Below are 20,178 nucleotides of genomic sequence, written 5' to 3'. Positions count from 1 at the left end.
GCTGGCCTCGGGCGAGCAAAGGCTTCCCATCAAGAACAGAGACCAGCGCAAACCAGGAAACAAAAAGAAATATTCAAGCTGTCCACGTGGGAGACTGCTAAAGAAACAGGCAGGTCAGCTTGGTTAATCATTATCAAGACAGACTTTACAGACGTTCACAGCTGATCATATGACAGGACCCCATCTGAAATAAGAAAACACCCATCCCAAGCAGTAAGAGTTGAGAAGCCTCCCCTGCTTAGATGTTCTGACTTTATTGTTTTGCCGTGGGAGAAGAGGCTGCACGCTCCCCCGTTGTTCCCGGAGCTCAGCCCAGCCCAGCTGTTGTGTTGCTTTCCTGTTCCGAAGAGGAAGTGAGAAATTCCCTCCACATGTGCTCCGGCACTTGGATACTCAGGTTTCACTCCTGATCCAGGACCCGCCTGTAATGAGCTCTCAGTGGGGCTCAGAGAGGAGCTTCCAGCTGTGCCAGAGTTGTTTCATTTTGTGCCAAAGGAGGAGGGGGAGAAGAAATCTTGCAAAAAGCTAAGATGTTGATGGTGCAAAAATTGGTCTAAGGGTATCGCAACTGGGAAAAGCGAAAGGAGAGCAGAAGCAGAGGAAGGCACAAGGAAACAGGATGGGAAACTTTTGTCAGAAGCATTGTGCCTGTTTGGAGCCCTACATCCCGTGCTTATTCTCGGGGAGAGACAGTGAGCAGGATGAGAAAGTTGGGCAAGTCTTCACCAACGTTGCTGTGGTAAGGCATGACTTCCAAGCAGGACAGAAAGACCGAGACAGTAAGATAAAAGAGAAACCTTTACCTCCACTGCCTGGCCAGCATCTGGGGAATATTTGCAGATTTGTGGCACTCTTCAACTATGAGGCTCGCACTGAGGAGGACTTGAGCTTCCGAGCTGGGGACAAGCTTGAAGTGCTGGATTCGTCCCACGAGGGCTGGTGGTACGCTAGGCTCGTCCTGCCAACAGGGTCAGTCTGTCCTGGCCGCAAGCTCCAGGGCTACATCCCCGCCAACTACATAGCTGCTGACCAGAGCATTGAAGCTGAGCCGTGAGTAACCCACGTAACACACACCGCAGTCTCTTTTCTGTTAAGTTAAATGGGCTTGGGACAGGAGGTTATGGCCTTTTCTCTTGCTGATTAGTACCCTGCCACACTCAACCTCCAGCGGTCCTACCGGTGATAGTGCTAGTTGGCAAGTGCAAGGGAAAGACACCATGGCCACAAGAAAATCAATTACAGAAGGCAAAATGTTGAGGGTTTTGTTTTGGTTTAAATCATTTCCCTCTCTGATATACCCTAATCACCTGCTTAAGAAGTATCTGGGAATATCAGTTTGGTTACCACTGTGATGGTTCGTTATTTTTATTTGTATAACAGTGAGTGTGTGTCAGATGCTTCCCAGAGAGTGAAAAGATATGACCCCTGCCCCAAACAGCGTTCAGCCTAACCAGCTGCAAAGTTATCTATTAATCAGAGTTTCAGGAAGCTACCTTTACACCTTTACATCTTCTTACAAATAATGGGTGAGTGTCTAACAGATAAGTTGTTTATGGTTTCCTCTACATTATTTTTTTCTTCTTTGGAGGCAAATCTCTATTCAGGACAAACTTAACTGGAGTAAGTACTGCAAAGGGCAAAAGAGTGGATATAGCAACGGAGTACAAATTGAATTTGTTAAACTTTCACAGAGTTTAATTATGCAGCCCATGTTTTTCTGCGCCTTCAAAACATGTCCAATCTTATTCAATATTCTGAACTAGAGCAGAAATCACACAAAATCGGTTACTTAGCTCCCTAGTGAGGATGAGTAAGGTCTGAGTCAGCCTGGGATGCAGAGTTACTTATGCGTGTTGTAGTCAGAGGCAGCGTTTGCTGGAATAGGTCTGACTGCAGTTCCAGAGGTATGTTTTGGCAAAACTTACCGGTATGGAAAGAGACAGCAGAAATGGCATTCATTATTAGTCTCAGAATTAATGTTGACTTTAGAGGGATGATGTTGCAGCTTTTCAGTTAAATCTCATTTGGACCTGAAACATAATCTCTGATCTGATCTGCCCACTGTACTGCCAAGGGCTAGGAAAATTGGCTCAGATATGATTATGCCAGTCTTTTATCAGCTGTAGGATTTGTGCTAGAGGCATCTTAGGGCAACCGTAAGATTCCTCTCTAACCTAAAGACCTTAATTTCCAGAGTCTGACCAGCTGTTTCTATTTCTGTATTCAGGCAGACAACCCTTTCAATGGTGATGTTCAAAAGGATTCTTCCAATTGCAGAAATTAATCTGCAGGGAAGGCGTTTTCTGAACCACTAGAGAAATGGTGGTAGGCTCTAATTCAACTCAGCTTGGCCTTTGCTCTCTTTCAAGAACTAGTTTTATTACAAGTCATCTAAAATTTCTGCTTGCTGTTAATACTTTGAAAGTAATTTTGCTCAGTTGTACAACAAAGTCTCAGCTCTTAAGGCCCCTCTTATCTTTCTATACCTACAGCATCAAATACGAAGTTAAGTTTGCCAAAGTGCATTGTTGCATAACCTCTGTTGTTTTCTTGTTACAGAATTGATTTTATTTTATTTTACACTTTTTATATAACTTTCTCCCTTTACTAATAAAGACTAAGTTTTGGCAAAAGATTTTTCTTTATAGATTGTTAGAACACCAGAGAGGAAGAAATGGAGAGCTTTTACAGCTCTCAGATGAAGTCATTCCTCCAAAATGAGTTTTTAGTTTCGTACCAAAACTAATCTGGCTAAACATGTCTTTTCTCAGATTTCCTTCTAAGTCAGTTGGCTTTAGTGATCTTCATACATATACAAGACTGTCTGCTGTCAGGCCACACACATATAACCATAAACTAACTCAGGTTGGAAAGGACCTCTGAAGGATGTTTGAAGCAGTTGTCCCAACTCAAACATGGCCAAAATAAAGTTAGACCTGTTTGCTTAGCTGAGCATTTCCAGTTGAGCTTTTCACCCTCATGGTGAGGATTTTTTTGCCTTGTATCCAATTGGAATATTCCTTGCTACAATTTCCTCCAAGAATTCCCTTTCACCCACCCTCTGCATTTCACACCTCTCTTGTCCTAGTGAAACAATAACAGCAACAGTAATGATGGCTTGAAGAACTAACCCTTGTTTTCCCTAAAGTAAAAGAATGAGGGTGAAAAAAGTTATTCTAATGTCTCTTTAATTAAAATTCAATGCTTTAGTCATATTCGCTGCCCAAACTTTAAACTTTACTTCTTTCATCTTTCCATTTTGATTTTAATTAGCTCTCCCCTTTGCTGTTGGCCAGTTGCTCATGGCCATGATATGGACATTTGTGGAAACAGGAAAAGTTTTTATTGCATTCTTGCGTCCGTTATACCAGTCCTTTATGGTCCCAGCACAGAACTGATGAAGAATGGAAGACTTACAATCTCATGTTCACCTGCCAAAATGCATATATATACTTTGCATTTTGTCAGTGGTTTTTTTTGCAGTGTGTTGTTTATGCTTTGCCAGGCACAGCTGATTAACAGTCTTTACGCTAGTTGAAAGCACATTCCCTAGCACCAGCTAGCTTCTGTGTGTCTACAGAGACAATGGGAATTTTAGCTTATTTCTGGACTGATCTCCATCTTATTAGATCAAGACAAACTGTCTAAACTGTTCTGGGAAACAGACTTGATTTGTGGTATGACTCTTAGGAAGCTTGGGAAGAAAACCAAACTGGCCATATTCTTTAGCAGCTGATTTCAGCGTCATTGTGTATAAACTTTTTAAAAAATTGACATTCATATGCATGCATGGATACTCCATAAATTCACTTAAATAAAGGGATAGAGGGGCATGAAATATTCTATACGTCATGAAATGACTTAGAGATGACAGGGCAACTATGTAATTTTAACCAATATGTGCTTGAAAGCTGCATGCAGAGCAGTCAAATTTATTCTGCTGATCATTTTAGTTTTGCCTGTAGCCTTCAAGATTATTAGCAACAAAATATATCTGGACCTTTTTTATCAACATTTTGACATGGTCTTTATTACAGAGACAGTTAGAGATCAGAAAGTCCATCTGGATCTGTGTTGTCCATTCTGGCAGAAGATAATGCTAGGTAATTGCTTGTTCTCGGCAAGTGCCACAGCAGACCATTTTGTCTCCTCACTGAAGTGTCTGCGAATTTTGTCAGGGAGAAAGGCGTTTTTGAACTTTTCCTTGGTAAGAAAGAGAATGAAGTAAAGCAAGAAGGAAAGTGAGAAACTTTTGTTCCTTGTCCTCATTTAGATAACAGTTTTTCTTCCTGGAAGTCTCTTTGACTCCATCCAATATGACTGAGGTAGTGCAGATAAGGTGGATCAATAACTGGATGAAAGGGCAGAAAGGATGTGCAATATCTCCAGTCTGAGGAAAACAAAAATTAAATACTATTTATAACAAGGAATTTTTGTGTATCCTTGGGTATCAGAATGTTCAAGCAGAACTGAGACAGAATGAGATTTCTTTACTGTGTTGCTTTCCTCAGACCAAAGTTTATTGGTAGAAATTGTATGCTAAAATTGAAGGGAGACTTTGTTTATATTATATTTTGCTAATATATTTATATTCTATTATATAACTAACTTATGCCAAAAGTCAAACACTTCCTATTTGTGCATGATATCTTGTTAAAAAAAGTTTCTCTTGCTTCCTTCCTTTGGCGTGAGTGATCCCTTCCAGTGTGAATGACTTGGATGAAATCAGTAATAATCTGTGTGAATAGGGAAAGGGGGAAAAAGGTAAATCCATGGCTTGGGTTCTGCCTGCTGCAGCACTGCAGTCCAAATGTGTGCTGCATAAGATTAAATATGCCCAAGAAATGCACGCCTGCTACCATGAAGGCTGCTTTGGACAGACTGAGGAAACAAAGCCCTTCATTTTTATATTTACCAGTAAAGCATCTTCTTATTGCTGATCTTTTCTAGCACCTGCAGTACTCCTTATACTAACAACAACCTGTCAGGTGGAGGGATTGTGAAGGGATTGTGCCTAGTGTCTCTGGAGGCAGGTGTGTGCTCCTGGCCCTACCTGAGGTCAGTGGGACAAGGCTTCCGGGGAGTGGAAGCATTCGTCTAGCAAACTGTAGTCGCACAGTGAACTTTCTCTTCATGAGGAAATAAATCCGTTACTACAAAAATGTTATTTTACTTAATATCTGACCAAAAGCAGACACAAACTATGCTAATGATAAATTAGCAACTGTAAGAACACTTGGTACTTTTCTTCTCTCTGCATCACAGGTAGCACTCAAAACCACAAGCCAGACAAATTTTTCATTTCTAAGGAAGTTTGAGTGAGGTTATATCTGCCATATCCCATGACTTCGGAATGCTCTTCTTTCTGGGTTTAGAGCCAGAACATTTAGAAAAAGGAAAGCAAAAAATGTGATTGGAGATACAGTCACATAATTTAACTTGCATGTCCAGCAAAGGATGATCAGAAAGAGTGATTTGACTAACACCAAAATCTGAATTAAAAGGTATAAATTTCCTTGGCAAGGAGTGTGACCTTCCTGTCTCCGCTCTTTCTGTGCCTGTTATTCTGCACTATAAACAGGAACCATAGTAACGCATTCACCTGCCCTTATTTTATTACTGCCGGTTGTTTTAACTAAACAAGAAAAAGACAGTGCAAATTGTTATGGACAACAAATATAGCCCAGCTGCACAGTTAATTTTAATGAAGCAAAAATAAAAAAAACCCCTCACTGTTGGAGTGACATGAATTCTTTTTTTCTAGAGGAAAGGTGTAGTTAGAGGGGGCTCTCGCCTGCCATCCTGATGGACCTGTTGGCTGTTTATTGAAAGTCAACTTCATTCCATATGTTCATGCCAACATTGTTGACACAAGGCTGCTGTGCTGAGGGAAGTAAATCCACACAAATTCCTAGTAGATTAGGTCAAAGAAGATCACAGCAGTTACTTTTAACTTTTGCCAGAAACATTCCTTATTTCAGAGAGATTTCTTATGTAGGTATTTCCCAGCTGGTGGAAACCAAGCCCCAGACCTAATCAATGAAACCTCACTTGAGTGGGGTCAATTCCACAATGAGATTTTTAAACAACTCTTTGAAAGCAGAAGGGACTTGTAGGTTATTTTTGTCAATCTCCATAATTCCTGAACCTTCTGTGACCTGACTCAGCTTTAACTATTTCATACATTGACTGAATCTGAGTTACTATATGTGAACAATAAAGCGTTCCCTGGGCTAACCTGTTTCAGACTTTCTGCAAAGTCAGGCTTATGGGGTTTCTTTGGTTCATGTGGGTCATTTTTCAAAGTGATATTTAGAGCCAAAATGTCTAGAGGCTCTTTTTAAAGTGAAACCTTAGATTCTGCTGAACACCTCAGAAAGCTGAATGTAATCCACTGTGGTTTCTGTGCATTCCCTCTCTCTCACTCTCGTAATTCCCCTCTCTATTACAGTCCAAACTCCCGAGGACTCCACCAGAATCAGCAGTAACCCTTGTACCAAAATGAACTTGTACATTGCTAACATGACTACACAAAGTAGTAGTAGGTTGTTCTCACATTCTTGGAACCTGTTACATTAAGTATGAAAGCTATTCTCATATAGTTTTTGGTAGAAACGGTTTATCACCAAAATATGTATTTATTATAAATCATTGAAATGGCTGTATGTGAACTCTTTTCTTTCAATTGATATACTTCATGTATGTGCTTTTGTGTGTGCATGCACATGTACACACACACAACATGAAAGTTTATAAGTTTATAAGACTGATACTTTTAAGACCATGCAAAACAGCCCTGTGAGACAAGGTGTGTATTGCAAAGCCAGAAGATCATGCTTCTGCTGTTTTTTGACCTTGTGTTCATAGCATCTGAAGTACCCAAATTTTGAACTGCCATGCATGTTTTGGAGTGCCTCTCTTGAATTTAGATGATTGAATACTACAAAAAACCCATTAATTCAATCACTTAACTTGTTTGGTTGTTGTTGAGCATTCCAGTGCTGTCTTCAAGCACATCTCAAACTTTGTCTTCATTGCTGCTCATTTCTTAAATATGCAAAGATACACTGAACACAAAAGGAGATGGTTTACAGAACTCTGAAATGTCAGATTTTGTCAAGTGCCAGCAGTATTTGCACATCCATGTGTATATTCATGTCCAGAAAATGTGTGTCTCTGCTCAGAAAGGTGGAAGGAATTATGGCATTGTAGATGAGCAGTTCATGCAAACTTGTCTAATTTAGGTCACCTATTTTCTGGCAATGTGGTTTTCTAAATATACAACATTGTCTATTTAAATTCTGAGAAATGAAGAAATTTCTTCCTACCTCATCTTTATTTGAAATTAGTAGGTATGTTATACATAATAGTCATTATATACCAGTTTCCATTACCCTGTTGTGAAAGATTTGACAAAGAATCATGTGAAGACCAGAAACAATATCCTTAAAACCTGCAAACATAGCCAGTTAGCTTTTTTTACGGCACTGTGAAACCCAGGTGGCCTATACAGTGTCTTTTAGAAAACCAAAGACCATATACTGGTCAGAATAACTCAATAGTCCTGTTTGATGTTTTTTCTTCAGGCTCCATAGGAATAAGCATTGTGCATGCTAGCCTAGATTAGTTGGTTTTGAGCAATGTTGTTGGCAAAAACATTCATCAGATATTGTACAATGGTTACTGTTTCCTCAATAGTTGTCTTTGATGGCTCTCCGCGCAGCACAATACGGAACTGTGCAGAGCTGAGTGATCTCAGAGCAGGTTTAGAACTGAAAAATAGTAACCAGCAGTTCAGCCAGGCTAAGAAGTCCTAAAGCTGGGCTGATTTTAAACAAACTGGGTCAGGTATCTCTGTGAAGAATTATTTTGTAACATGTAAAAAGCACTGTTGGTTATAGAAAGCTTTGGGGCTTTCTTTGTGTAGGATCATATCTGTACTGAAGAGATTAAGTCACAAAAACATAAGAGATACCCTACGAGGTCAAACCAATGGTGCCTCTAGCCCCGTTATTCTGTTTCAGAAAGGATTTTATGAAAAGTGCACAGGCCTCATCCACTTTCTTTGATCTGTTCCCTTTGTACTTAACCAGAGGCTGGAACTGTTGTATAAGCAATGTCAGAGGGTACATCACTGCCAGGTCTAATTACAGACCTATTGTCAAGTCTGTTTAGCAAAAGCGTAGGTGTTGACACTGCACAATTCTTTATTTCTGTCTGTGGGCAAAGACCAAGCTATTAGGAAAAAAAAAACCAAAAACCAAAACCCCCTCTCATCTCTGCAGAAAGTTTTATATTCCTAAACAAGTGTTTGGCTTTTTTTTTCTGGATTGGTGATTGCTTAGTCGTGAGTGACTCAAAAAACCCATGCTCAAAATAAATACATACAAAAGGAAATGGTAGCACTGTACAGGTCCCTGTGAAATTCAGGGACCGGTCCTTTGCAGACCACACCTATCTGCCCCATTTACCGTAATGCACCTGAGTTGGCCCGGGCTGCAGACCTCAGTGACTGTAGCCTCACAGATTTACCCATCAATTCATTCTGCTTCCTACCAAAGATGCAGAACTAAACCCAGGATGTGTCCTGTTACTGTCTTACAGACATAATCTTCTAACATGAGGCTATAGCAGAGACGCCTCGTGCAAACATTATAAGAATGATGCAGGCTTCCAGTAGCCTAGTTTAGACAACAAAAAATTTACTTCACTTTAATTTTAAAACAGATTAGTAGAGAAAATATGATTAATCAGATTTCACATGTTCTTCTGTAATAAAATGTTTTGTTCCTTTTCAAGTTATGCGAGCAAAGTATACATAGCAAAGAAAGAATATAATTTTTTAGGTGATATTTAAAAAAAGAAAATATTATTACATATTTACTACTACATGTAAGAGGAAAAAACAATTTTCAGTGATTTTTAAATAGTACTATATAGGACATATTTGAAGACCCTTCTTGTGTTAGAACTTTAAAAAGAAGAGATTAAACTTCTTTAGTTAGTCTTCTTAAGTCTGAAGCTTATTCTTCTTTGGAGTTTTCTTAAATGTTGACATTCAGGTTTGCACCTCATAACTGCATTAAAAAACCCATAAGAGTTACAAGAAATTAGAATGGAAATCTACATCTTTGCAGTTTTCATTTGTCCAGACATGCCTAGATTTCATCTGGAAATAGCTTTTCAGAAGATCAAACAAAGTATTGATCATGAATGCATTCCTTTTCTTTATCACTTAAACCAAATAGAAATACATACGGTTTTTCCATGCTGGTACACTAATCTTGATCAATGAAAACTGGAAAAACAAGGCGGTGAATTAAATAATAAGTGATGGTTCCATAAAGGATCGCACTAATTGACATTTTCATTACTTCTATGCAGACTACTCTATAATCTATAATATTTCACACTATACATTTATCTGCAGTAACGTTGGTAAACATTTTCCCTTAGCTTTCTCTCACTAAAGCAGATATATTGCTAGTTTAATTAATAACATTTTTTCTGTGTTTATAGGACAAACGATTTTGCAGCACACCTTTTCAAACCTCACTGCAAAAGAAGAGAAAAAAACAAGTCTGAGACTCACATGTGGGGATGAATATATACCATGAATTTCAGAAATATGAGAACTCACAAACCTCAATCTTCCTTTTGAAACTACTGATCTTTTCAGTTAGTGGAAGTCTCTGTGAGGGTATATGGAAGGAGCCTCTGCTCCTCTAAGGGTATGTGGTGAAAGGAGCCATACACAAGAGCATGCAGAGACACACCTGAGGGACACATGAGAAGGGAGGTGGTTGATGAGGACAAGCCTGCTCAGTTGCACTCACGGATAAGGGTATGCAGAGTGTGGGAATGTTTCTTTCTCAGGAAGATTATCTGAGGACCTTGCCAATAAGGAAAGGGAGTGAGACAAACGCACAGAGACACCAAACCCGACAGATTAATGTTAACAAAGACAATAATCAGAAGTAAACCCGGTCAGTCGCACTAATTGATGGGCTATCAAGAAACAGCAGGCAGACTTGGACTTTGCAACTGATAAGGATGCAAACCTGGGGGTCCAGGATGTTGGAGGGGGGGTCTGTGGGGCTACGTCAAGTGATGAAACAAGGTTTAGGGAAGAGAGATCAGGGAGGAACAAAGAGGGGGTAGACAGAAAGGGGTATAAAAGGTGCTGGTCACGTGTAAAACGGGGCCAGTCAGTACACTTGTCTGGCTGAGCCCTTTGCCTGGTCACCACACTCTGTTCTGTCTTCTCATTAAATCCTTTCTTGAGTATCTGTCTGTCCCACGTGTGAGTGCTGCAAGGACTAAGTGCCAGCTACTGGGGGGTCTGGTCTGACTGGGTACTGGGCCAGCAACTGGAGTCAGAGCTGGGATGTAGGTGCTCCTGGCCTGTGGTGTCAGCTGCTGCAGTGAGTGGGGTCTCAGTGCCAGATGCTGGAGTGGGTGGGGGTCTCGGCCACCAGCCACTGGGGTATGTCTCGAAACCAGCTGCTGGGGGGACCGGCGTGCGTGAGGCGAGTGTGGGTTCTTACTTGTGGTACTTGGGTTCTTGTGGGGCTGGGATCAGGGCAGGGTTGTTGGATGGAGAGACAGGCTGTGCCGGTATTTGAGGGGGGGATCCGCCAATGTGCGTGTGCTTGTGAATCTAGAGTGTGCGTGTGTGTGCACGCACGCGTGCCACCGGTAGTGACCTGGCTCTGCCAGCCGAAGAGGAGGAGGGGGGGACTGTGCTTGTGTTTTATGTCAGTCCTGTACGCGGGTGCTGTTGGAGGCAGTGCCTTGTCTGTGGCAGTCTGTGTGACCGGCCGTGTCAGTGTCCTCTCTGTGTGTCTGTGAGTCTCTGAGACACATGCTCAGCTTCGCTGCTGGTTGAACCTGCGAACGGGAAGGCGGCAGCCACGTCCCTCAGCATGGGCAGACACCCTGTGTTCCCGGGCTGGGCTCCAGCAGCCAAGCAGGAGGTCCCAGGGCCGCAGCGGCTGGAGGAGGAGGCCGCTCCTAAGTCCACTTAGTGGTCTCCTTTACCTCTGCTTCAAAAAAGAGAGTCTTGGCTTTCTGTTCCTTTTATTGTATGCTTTTTCCAAACTCCTACAGATTTATGAATGTTTAGAAGTGTGTATGTATTCTCAGCCACTGACATGGATGAATCAGTATCATTTTTATCCATAGAAAGTCACCTGATGTTTTTTGCTGTTCCAGAATGACAACTTGATTAGCTTGGGAAGATAATTGTTAGTTTTCTGAATACCTGCAAGGAAAGAAAAGAGAAAATGAGATCTTGTTCTTATTACAGAGTTTTGAAAAATCACCCAGAAGCTTCCTTTGATGCAGACATAGCTTTCTGACACGGTGTTGTGATCTCTTACAAAAGAAACCATGTGTGTGGGTCTTGGGCTGATAATATACACACTGATATGGAGTTTGATGTGCTCCAGCTTTACTTCTCGAAGTCAAAGGTGTCTTTAGTGTGTCACCCTTCCCATCTGTCACCCTGAAAACTGGGACACCATTTGGTTAAGAAATTTGTCCCCATGTGAAAGAACCGTTCTGTCCTTTGACTCAGGGTCACCTGGGGGTGCCAGACTGCACAGTTCCTTTCCGAGTCCCCCTGGGGACAGAGTGACCTGGTGGTTTTCCACTGAAAGTTGACCTGAGAGAGGGCACGAGTCTGCTCAGACTGCTGGCAATAGGCTGAGGAGGTATGTACCCAAGTGAATGTCCAAGAGAGAGCTCTGCACAAAATGGATGGAGAGGTCTGCTCTGCAACCAGTGTCCTGTGCAGGCAAGGGGGGCTTTTTATTTCCGAGAGTTTCTGTATTACTTCTGTACTGAGGTGAGTTTCTCTGTGAGAAAAGAAAATAATTTCTCAGGAATGATTTTCTCAAGAAAATCAATTGAGTGCTTTTGGAAGCTGTAATGGTTTAAGTGAATGTATGATTGAACATTTTCTTGTCCTTTTGAGTTTCCCTTAATGTTAAATCAATTGATGTTATTAGTGTTCTCTGTACCATGTTAACATTAAGGCTACCTCAAGGTTTCAACTTTGTTCCTCAGTTGTTATGAATAGCAGAGTTATCGCTACTTTTAGAGTATATTATGGCAGTATATCAGTACTTTTGTTCATGTATGTGTTAACAAATGCGTACAGGTACTACTAGCATTGATGCTAGACTTTACAATGCTATTTGGAAGACTCTATGCAGCAGAAATAGGGTCTGAGGAACACATTTTAAGTTTTTTTGAATAGAGGTGACTATATGGCTGTATTTCACACCCAACGTCTCAAAGCAATGCCCATTAAAGCCAATGGTAGCCTTTCATTGACCCCAAAGACAAGTTGTTTTAGAACAAGTTCTAAATGCGATGAAGTCCTTATCCAGGTACAAAACCACTACTGGGAACAAACTTTGATGATTGACTTTAGTCTCTTAAATTGGAGGAATACCAGGGGCTTATGTAACTAAAACACCACAGAAAAAATAATATGATATCACTTTCATCTACCGTTTATTTTCTCATATAGAACTTCAGAGCACATTAAATAATACAGCATGCAGATGACCAATATTGTGGAGACTTAAGGCAAATGTTGCAATTCATTATGCAATAGTGAAGTGGGGGCTCACAGGATGAGATTTATTTTGTGGAGATTTCCTCAAATTAACTCTATCAGATTGTGTTTTGGTTGCTGGTTTATTATCTTTTGTTCCTATTGTGCAGTGAAACTAGTATTGGGTGAGCTATGCTAATTTACAGAGCTCATGCACTTGGCCTTGTAATATAATCCCTACAGGAGAAATAGTCACTTCCCAGTCATTACAGAGCGCAAGAATATCCGAAGGTGCAAAGGTTTGTCATCCTGAAGCAGACTCAGAGCAAATTAATTTCCATGTTTCCAGCACAGTCAACTGCTATTATCAACTATTGAAAAATTAATGTAGTATTATGCATAATCCCTTACAACAGAATCACAGGACAGTACAGTTATGGCCTACTGAAGTACTTACTAAAAAGGTTTATACACAACGTGTCATGTATTTTTTAGACTAATGCCTAAGTAATCTTTGTGTTTACATTTACAAGACAGTAAATTTGTTCTAGACTGTAAGAGGAAATGCCTTCCTCTGTGGTGGGTTTTACCACACTTACTCACTGTTGAACATTACCTTACCCAAACAGTCCCACGCAGTTACTTACTGTAAAAGCCGCTAAAGCCCTGGCAGGCCCTTTCTTTAGGGCACAGCTTATTATTTCTAACAAAAACAATGGAGTGACACAAACCAAAGATATTTCTTGGGCCAAAACAGACTTTAGAGGCTCAGAGTCCTTTTTGACACATCTGCTGCCCTCTTCTCACGAGCTAATAATCTCCTGCAGTTTCTTCAGCTGGGCTCCCCCAGTGATTTTTTAGTGCAACCTGGGGCTCCTTTTGGGTCTCAGGTATACAGAAGGTCAGTCTGCCAGGGTAGGTGCTTGAAAAAAAGAAATGGTAGCAAAGGTTCTGCCCAGTTTTGGTGGTAGCTCATGTACGTTCAATCCCAAAAGGATTACCTCTGTTGTAGCAGTGGCACATTCTCCAAATCACTGTATGTAAGCACCTATGCACTTCGTATATTCCAACAAAATAGTGACTATGGTGTGTTAGAGACATAGGTTTAAATTGCCTCATTTTAACTAAAGAGCCCCTGTTTCGTGGATGAATGTACCACTTGTGTCCTAGTGCTCACGTTCATCATCAAATAAGTATGGGAAGAGAGAAAGGAAAAATGGCTCCCTTCTCCTGGAAGAAAGAAGCAGCAATGTTTCTCAAGAGTCCTTTGTTTTAGTTTTGTATCAAATCAAAATATTTAACATGGCCTGAAACAAAATGAAGGGTATTCTTCATTTTGTCTTGTTTTCAGATAACTTAATCCTTTCTGAACAAAATGAAAAGAAAACATGCTTATATTTTGATGGAAACTCCATTTGAAAACAGAAATAAAAAAACCTTTAAATTTGAAGATTTTTCAGATTGAGTGCCTTCATAAGTTAAGCTATAATATTTTGTTTAGAAAATATATAGAGAAGTATAACTTAATTTTCTTTCCCTTTTTTTGCTTCTATGTCTCTTCCGTTATCACCCTTTATATTCTGCCATCTCACCAACAAAACTCTCTCAAGTCTAACATAAATTTAGTATTTATGGAAAAACACCAACCAGTCAGCTATAATCCGTTGACAAGAACATTAGCAAAATGTTATCCAAAAGCCATGAGCAAAATGGGATCTGTTATTTTCCAAAACTAGGTATTTTGCATTGTAATGTCTATTTAAAGAAAAATCACACTGTTGATCTCGAAATACGGAAAATACAGCGGAACTTACAGTGTGTTGCTACAGACAGACTGTCACTTTCAAACATAGAGGCAGACTTCTACATACATACATAACATAAGCTAATGCTGCTCTGTCGTTTCGATAGATCTCTGCTGCTTACATAGTGTAGAAATGAGCCTTTAGTTTTTCACAGCTATTCACATGTTCTGTGTTTTCCCCTGTGGAAAGAAAAACAGACTTATTCCACCCACTGTCATTGTGAAAAGACTCAGAAACTCCAGGTCCCACACACAACGCATGCGGATAGTCTTCCTTTTAATTTGTGATAAGTTATTCAACAACAAGGATCCGAGTAATGTACATGACTCAGATCTTCACGTATGAAGCAAATTCATTGTTGTTGCGAAAGGTTAAGTGTGCTGCCCTACATAACCATCTCTGAAAACCTGAATTTCTAGTTTAACTTGGAGGAAACTGGTTTCTGATTATGGTAAATAAGTAATCAGAACTGAGCTGTGTCACTATACATGTACATTTTAAATGATTTTTTATTTCAAGTATTGTCCAAGTCAGGTACTTTCTGCAGTGTGTTCAGATTTTAACTGATTTACTGTAGATACAGAAGGCTGTTGTTACCTAAACATTTTTTTAAAGACTTCATCTGACTCACTTGTTGCTGATGGTACTTTGGCGAGTAAGGTTTAAACCAGTACATTTAGCAGTGGCTTCTAGTCAATAAATATCTGATGAAAATGAATGTTAAAGTATTCTCTTGGCAAGTACAAACACGAGTGGTGTGAAGAACTAAGAAAGGGAAAGGGAAAAGATCCGTAGAGAGCAGTCCTTACAGTGAGAGTTAGTCTGTGAAATTGGTTGAAGAGATATTCTGTGAAATCGTTTCCCCAAGTAGGACTGAAATTGCTGCCAAAGACATGCCCTGCGGGAGCAGGATAAGCTGGAAACCAGCATTTGCTGAGCAGGTGCAGCAGCTCAGGCAGCAGCAGGTTATAGCCCTTGGGCAATAAATGCAGTCCTCAGTTTTGTCTTGTCTTTATTTTCTCTTCATCATTGCCTGTTAGCTCTGACTTTCTCCCTTCTCTCCCTCCATCTGCTTGATAATATTCTATGGTCCTCTCTGCTTTGAATTTTTACTGTCCTGTTTTCTCCCTCCCTCCTGCAGTGTCCTGTGCACTCCTTTATCATTAGCTTTAAATTCCTTCCTCTTAAATTTTGTCTTTGTCCCATGCATCCTTCAGTATCTGATAATAAATGACAATGAGAGATAGACAACATTAAAAACAATCCCAGGCAAGCCTGTAGAAGGAAGTAAGGAGGAAGGGCTCTGTTTCCAAAAGACCTGAAACCCAGTCTTAGGTTTTCCAGCCTCTGCACAGTGAGAGTCTGCAAGCCCTAGAGTAATCCTGGACCTTTCACTATGTAGAGTCTTGTGCCATATCTGGGAAGGCTTGTGTTTTTGAAAATGCTCATGAAAGGAATCTTTTGCAAGTTTTCATCTTCATGGTTTAGCCTGACTACAGATTTTTCTCATTTTTTTTTCCAACGCCATCATCGAGTTCACTGTAGACTATAAAGGGAAAATTGAAGCAGCCAGTGCTCATCTCCCACGCTCTCCTTCACGCACGCAGTTCATGATTTGTAAAGCACATCTGTTTCTTAACTATGTTATATCTGGAAGGCTTTCATCTTTACAGTGATATTTCCTAATTTCTTGAAATGTCAGCTCTTGGAGAAATGATATTACTTCATTAGTCTTATAATTAAGGCAGCCTAATATTTTCTATCAGAAGAGCTTGTTTAGTTGCTCATAATTTTTCCAGGCTTTACCTGATTGGATGTGAATTTTCCAGGGTTGACACGAGGCACAGGCTGCCTCTTTCTCTCCCTGAAAGCAAAAAACATGGCTCAGAACAATATGAGAAATCCTTTGTGCATGTACTTTGGAGGAAGGGCTTGATATTTGGTAGGGGAGATTGCTATATTAAAAGTGTGTGCTTTTTTGCTATCTAAGAGAACTTTGCTTCAAGCTAACCAAGACTTTGAAAATAAAATTGCACTTTATATGGGGTAACTGACCATATCCATTAGAATTTGACAGCTGCGTTCTGTATTTTTGATATTTTGGGAAAACCCAGCAAGTGCTTGGAGCCTTCCTCTCAGCGCAGAGAGGATGTGCTGGTGGCGCCCTTGGTAAACTCCTGTCCCTGCTTCTGCACTCGTGTTTACCCACAGCAGACTGCAAACCTGGCATGGATTAAAAGCTGGCTCAGCAGCCCTCTTTGTCCCGCATGGATGACGGCAGTGAAGAGTGGCACATGCAAGCCTGTTCAGGTTTCCATGTGCTGAGTAAGGGCAGTGATCACAGGATGGTCATATGATGAAAGTAACTGAATAAGACCCTGGAGGATCTCTCTCTCTCTCTTTCTCTGTCTCTTCAGCTTTCCATGCACCTCTCCTTGTCTTCTGTGACACAGAAGTTAGCAGCTATTGCTCTCTGAATAAACTACTACATACTGTACGATGCTAAATTCCCTGACAGGTAGGCCCTAGGCATTTCCAACTGGACATCCAAAATTAGTAGAAAGATCTTATAATAATGCCTTATTGCCTTACTCCCTTCCTGTGATGTTTCTCTGCTGTAAAAAATATTTTACAAGCAAAAGTGCTACAAAAATAAAGTAATGAATGTTCATAAAGCATTTGGATATTATAGTCATGAACACTACAATAGAGGCTGCTAGGAAATTAACCATTCATGTAATTTTATAACTTGTATTGAGAGCGAGGACTAAACAACGTACAGTAAATAAACTCTATCTACTCAATGACAAAACAAAATAGAGGGTAACTATTCAGTGGGCAGCATTTGTATTAACACTGTAGGAAGCAGTAGATGTGGCCATGTAATTAAAGATGGTATCATACTGGATTTTCCTGAAAATGTCTGAGTGGATGCCATGAAAGCAATATTAATATTGCCATCTCCTAGCTTTGGGGTTCTTGACTTTGCAGCTACAGCTTTTTATGACTGCAGATTTTAAGGCATTTAAAATGTAACATTTATATATTGTTGAAGCTTTTCTTTATTTGTTTTAGCTATTGCACAAGCTTTCTGCATTCCAGAAGAAACTGGGATATATTTGGTTTCAATATATACAGTATCTATTTTTCTTTGTCCTCACCCAAGACTTTTGCTCTAATTGCAGTAATTCTTTGCTCTTCTTAGTCTAGAAAATCTTTTATTCTCCTCATAGCCTAGCAGTACAGACACAGTTAAAAAAATCCAGTTAATCTACTGGAGGGCCAGCTAACCTGTTTGTCATCGTCATTTCTTCCGTAATGGAGAGTTCTGGTCGGGAACCACAGGAATCACAACAAATCCTCCCAGCTGCTGAGATTTAGCAGTCTCATGAGATTTACCCTAACATGAGAGGGTAAATCCCAGTTGCAAGCACTTATGAAAAATGAGAAGTGAGATGCCCTCATGCCACAAAGTGCTGATCCAGGATAGGATCATGATGTCCATTTTAACATCTTCAGTGTTTTTGAAAATAAATGTCATGTGACTGATTTCCTGCTATTTCTTCTGTTATGCCTCCACACTCTTTGAATGACCTTGATATGTAGTCCTTCTCAGCAATTTTTCTCCCCTTGCCTCCCTCCTCATTCCTATTGTAATGATCACAGTTTCTACATGTGGCTATACCTTACTGCTGACTCAGCCCTCAGGATTTTCCCTTTTAGTTGGGCATTCACAAAATTCAGAGTATGTCACAGACCTCTGCCTTTAGCCTTATCTTACCTCCAGTGTTCTGCAATTTGAATGAGAAACTGAAATAATTTAACTTTGGGTGTTGGATAGAGTTAATTTTAGGAGAGAAAAAGATCCTGTAGTTCCCAGATTAGTTGAGATCCTCTGTTAAATCTTCAGTCTCTACCTCAAATGAGTGCATTGCACTGATGACAGGGAAATGATCAGAAAGGGATGTTACATTAACGGGAGGGAACAGAATGGAAGGGAAGAAAATTCATTTTGCATACTCTTTTTTGGATGGGGATATTTGTGGTTTTTTGTTTTTCCACTGGGGTTTTATCTTCTTCTAGGCATGTTGCCAGGCACTGAAAACTTTGCCAGTGGTATAGCATTGCAGAACTTTGCCGCCCTATCTTTCTTTGCTTATTCTGTCAGTGGCTACACAGCACGCAATACCTTTGGCCCATGTTACTCTTCCTCTATTCCACCTTCTAGATTAAAAGTTCCTGCCATATCTTCCTGCTATAAGAAAAAAAGTGCAGAAGTAGAACTAACTATTTTTATTTTAGTGTATTTTTATGTAGCAAAGCACAGGGAGACACAAAGCAGAGCCAGGTAAATGGAGCTTTGACATTTATACAGAGATCAGCAGTGCATTGCAACCTGGAGGACAGAGGGCTCCTGAGCAAAGGTGGTGATGGAGCCAAGTAACACCATCAACTTCTGTTGAACTCATCACTCCATTTTGATTGAAGCTGGACTGAATAGGGAGGCAGGAGTGAGCACAGGTGACATGATATCTGTTTATTAAAAAATTTGCCCTTCGAGAATAACCACCAGCATTCACCTTGATGAAGATATATCCTTTCCTTGGTCATAGGACAGGAGTATGGGTCTCAGCAGTGATACTGTCACAGTCAGGGAACATCCCATGACAAAGCCTGCTATGATACATGTGTCTATCAGCTGTCGATCCTGTGGTCAAAAATCTGCCAGTGGAATCGATGACCAATAGAGATGGGATCACTATGCTCTGAATGACCACAACAAACCTCACTGGTACTCTAGTATTGGGCATCATCTGCACCAAGTAAGGACTGTGTTTGTTATGGACCTACATGAAAGTCCTCTTTTCTGTCCCCAAAGTCCTCCTATATAAGGTGGCCAGAAGTAACCTGGAAGTAGCCTGGAATTTTTAATGAAGGGGTTCCTGAGAGCTATGAATGATGGTAGAAAGAAAGGATTTTGAGGAAGCTGCTAGAAACAATCCCCCAAAAGCAGATCTGGCATCCTACACTGAAAAGGGAGAAAGGATGGGGTGTTGGACGCAGTGCTGGCCAAGAAAGCATGTTCCGGGGTCTCACTGTCAGAAGAGCACTACTGCTGTGCTAACCAGACAGCTCCTGCTAGAAATGGAAGCTATGCCCAAGTCTGAATGCACTCATTTGTGTTATACCTGGTAATCTGCTGATCCTGCATTGATAATCGTGACCCAAACTGATCTGGCTGCGAGCTGAAGTTCAGAGTGAAACTGTGTATGAACTGCTAATTCAACCTTCTCCTGAACTGTCTAGTGCCAATATAGCACACTGAAACCAGAGAAAGTGCTAGTCAAGTAACTCGTGCAATGGATGGTGCTTGATGTTTTAGTCCTGTTTTTCCAAGTGTTCTGTTTCAAAACCTCCATCTAACTTTGAGCTATAAAAACCAAATAGATTTACTAAGGATTGGGTGTTGTTTTGTTCTGACCTTCCTGTCCCACAGAACAAAATCTCATGGTGAGCAATTACTTTGATTCATTATTACTCTTTAGAGTACTTTTTCCTCTAAAATACACACTTCTGGATGAAGTAAAATATTAAGCCTTTTGAAGCATAAGTTCAATCACTAGAAATTGAAATAAGCCCTTCATGCTTTATAAAAGGAATTTAAACTTCCATTTATAATGGAAATAGTACTTTAAATTCAGATGTGCTTTTGTTAAAAAAAGTGAATAACAAATTAATTGTTTGCTTTGAGGTTAAGGGGTTATTTTTTCACAACCAGTATTGCTTTTTGTACTGTATGATTAATAT

The 20,178-nt window shown here is 40.3% G+C and overlaps 1 protein-coding gene across 1 annotated transcript in view; it reads left to right on the top strand.

The window, feature by feature from the left end:
* Positions 1-280: 280 nt before the first annotated feature.
* Positions 281-20,178, top strand: part of FRK (fyn related Src family tyrosine kinase) — a 52,841-nt gene continuing 32,943 nt past the window's right edge. The window contains exon 1 of the mRNA XM_072855721.1: positions 281-1,050. Within this exon, the coding sequence (XP_072711822.1) occupies positions 620-1,050 (431 nt within the window). The 5' untranslated portion in view covers positions 281-619. The remainder of the gene's footprint in view (positions 1,051-20,178) is intronic.

This window comes from Ciconia boyciana, chromosome 3 (genome assembly GCF_034638445.1).
Source record: "Ciconia boyciana chromosome 3, ASM3463844v1, whole genome shotgun sequence".
Lineage (NCBI taxonomy): Eukaryota > Metazoa > Chordata > Aves > Ciconiiformes > Ciconiidae > Ciconia > Ciconia boyciana.
Note: the sequence above shows the minus strand (reverse complement) of the source record. Positions and strands in the feature narration are given on the sequence as shown.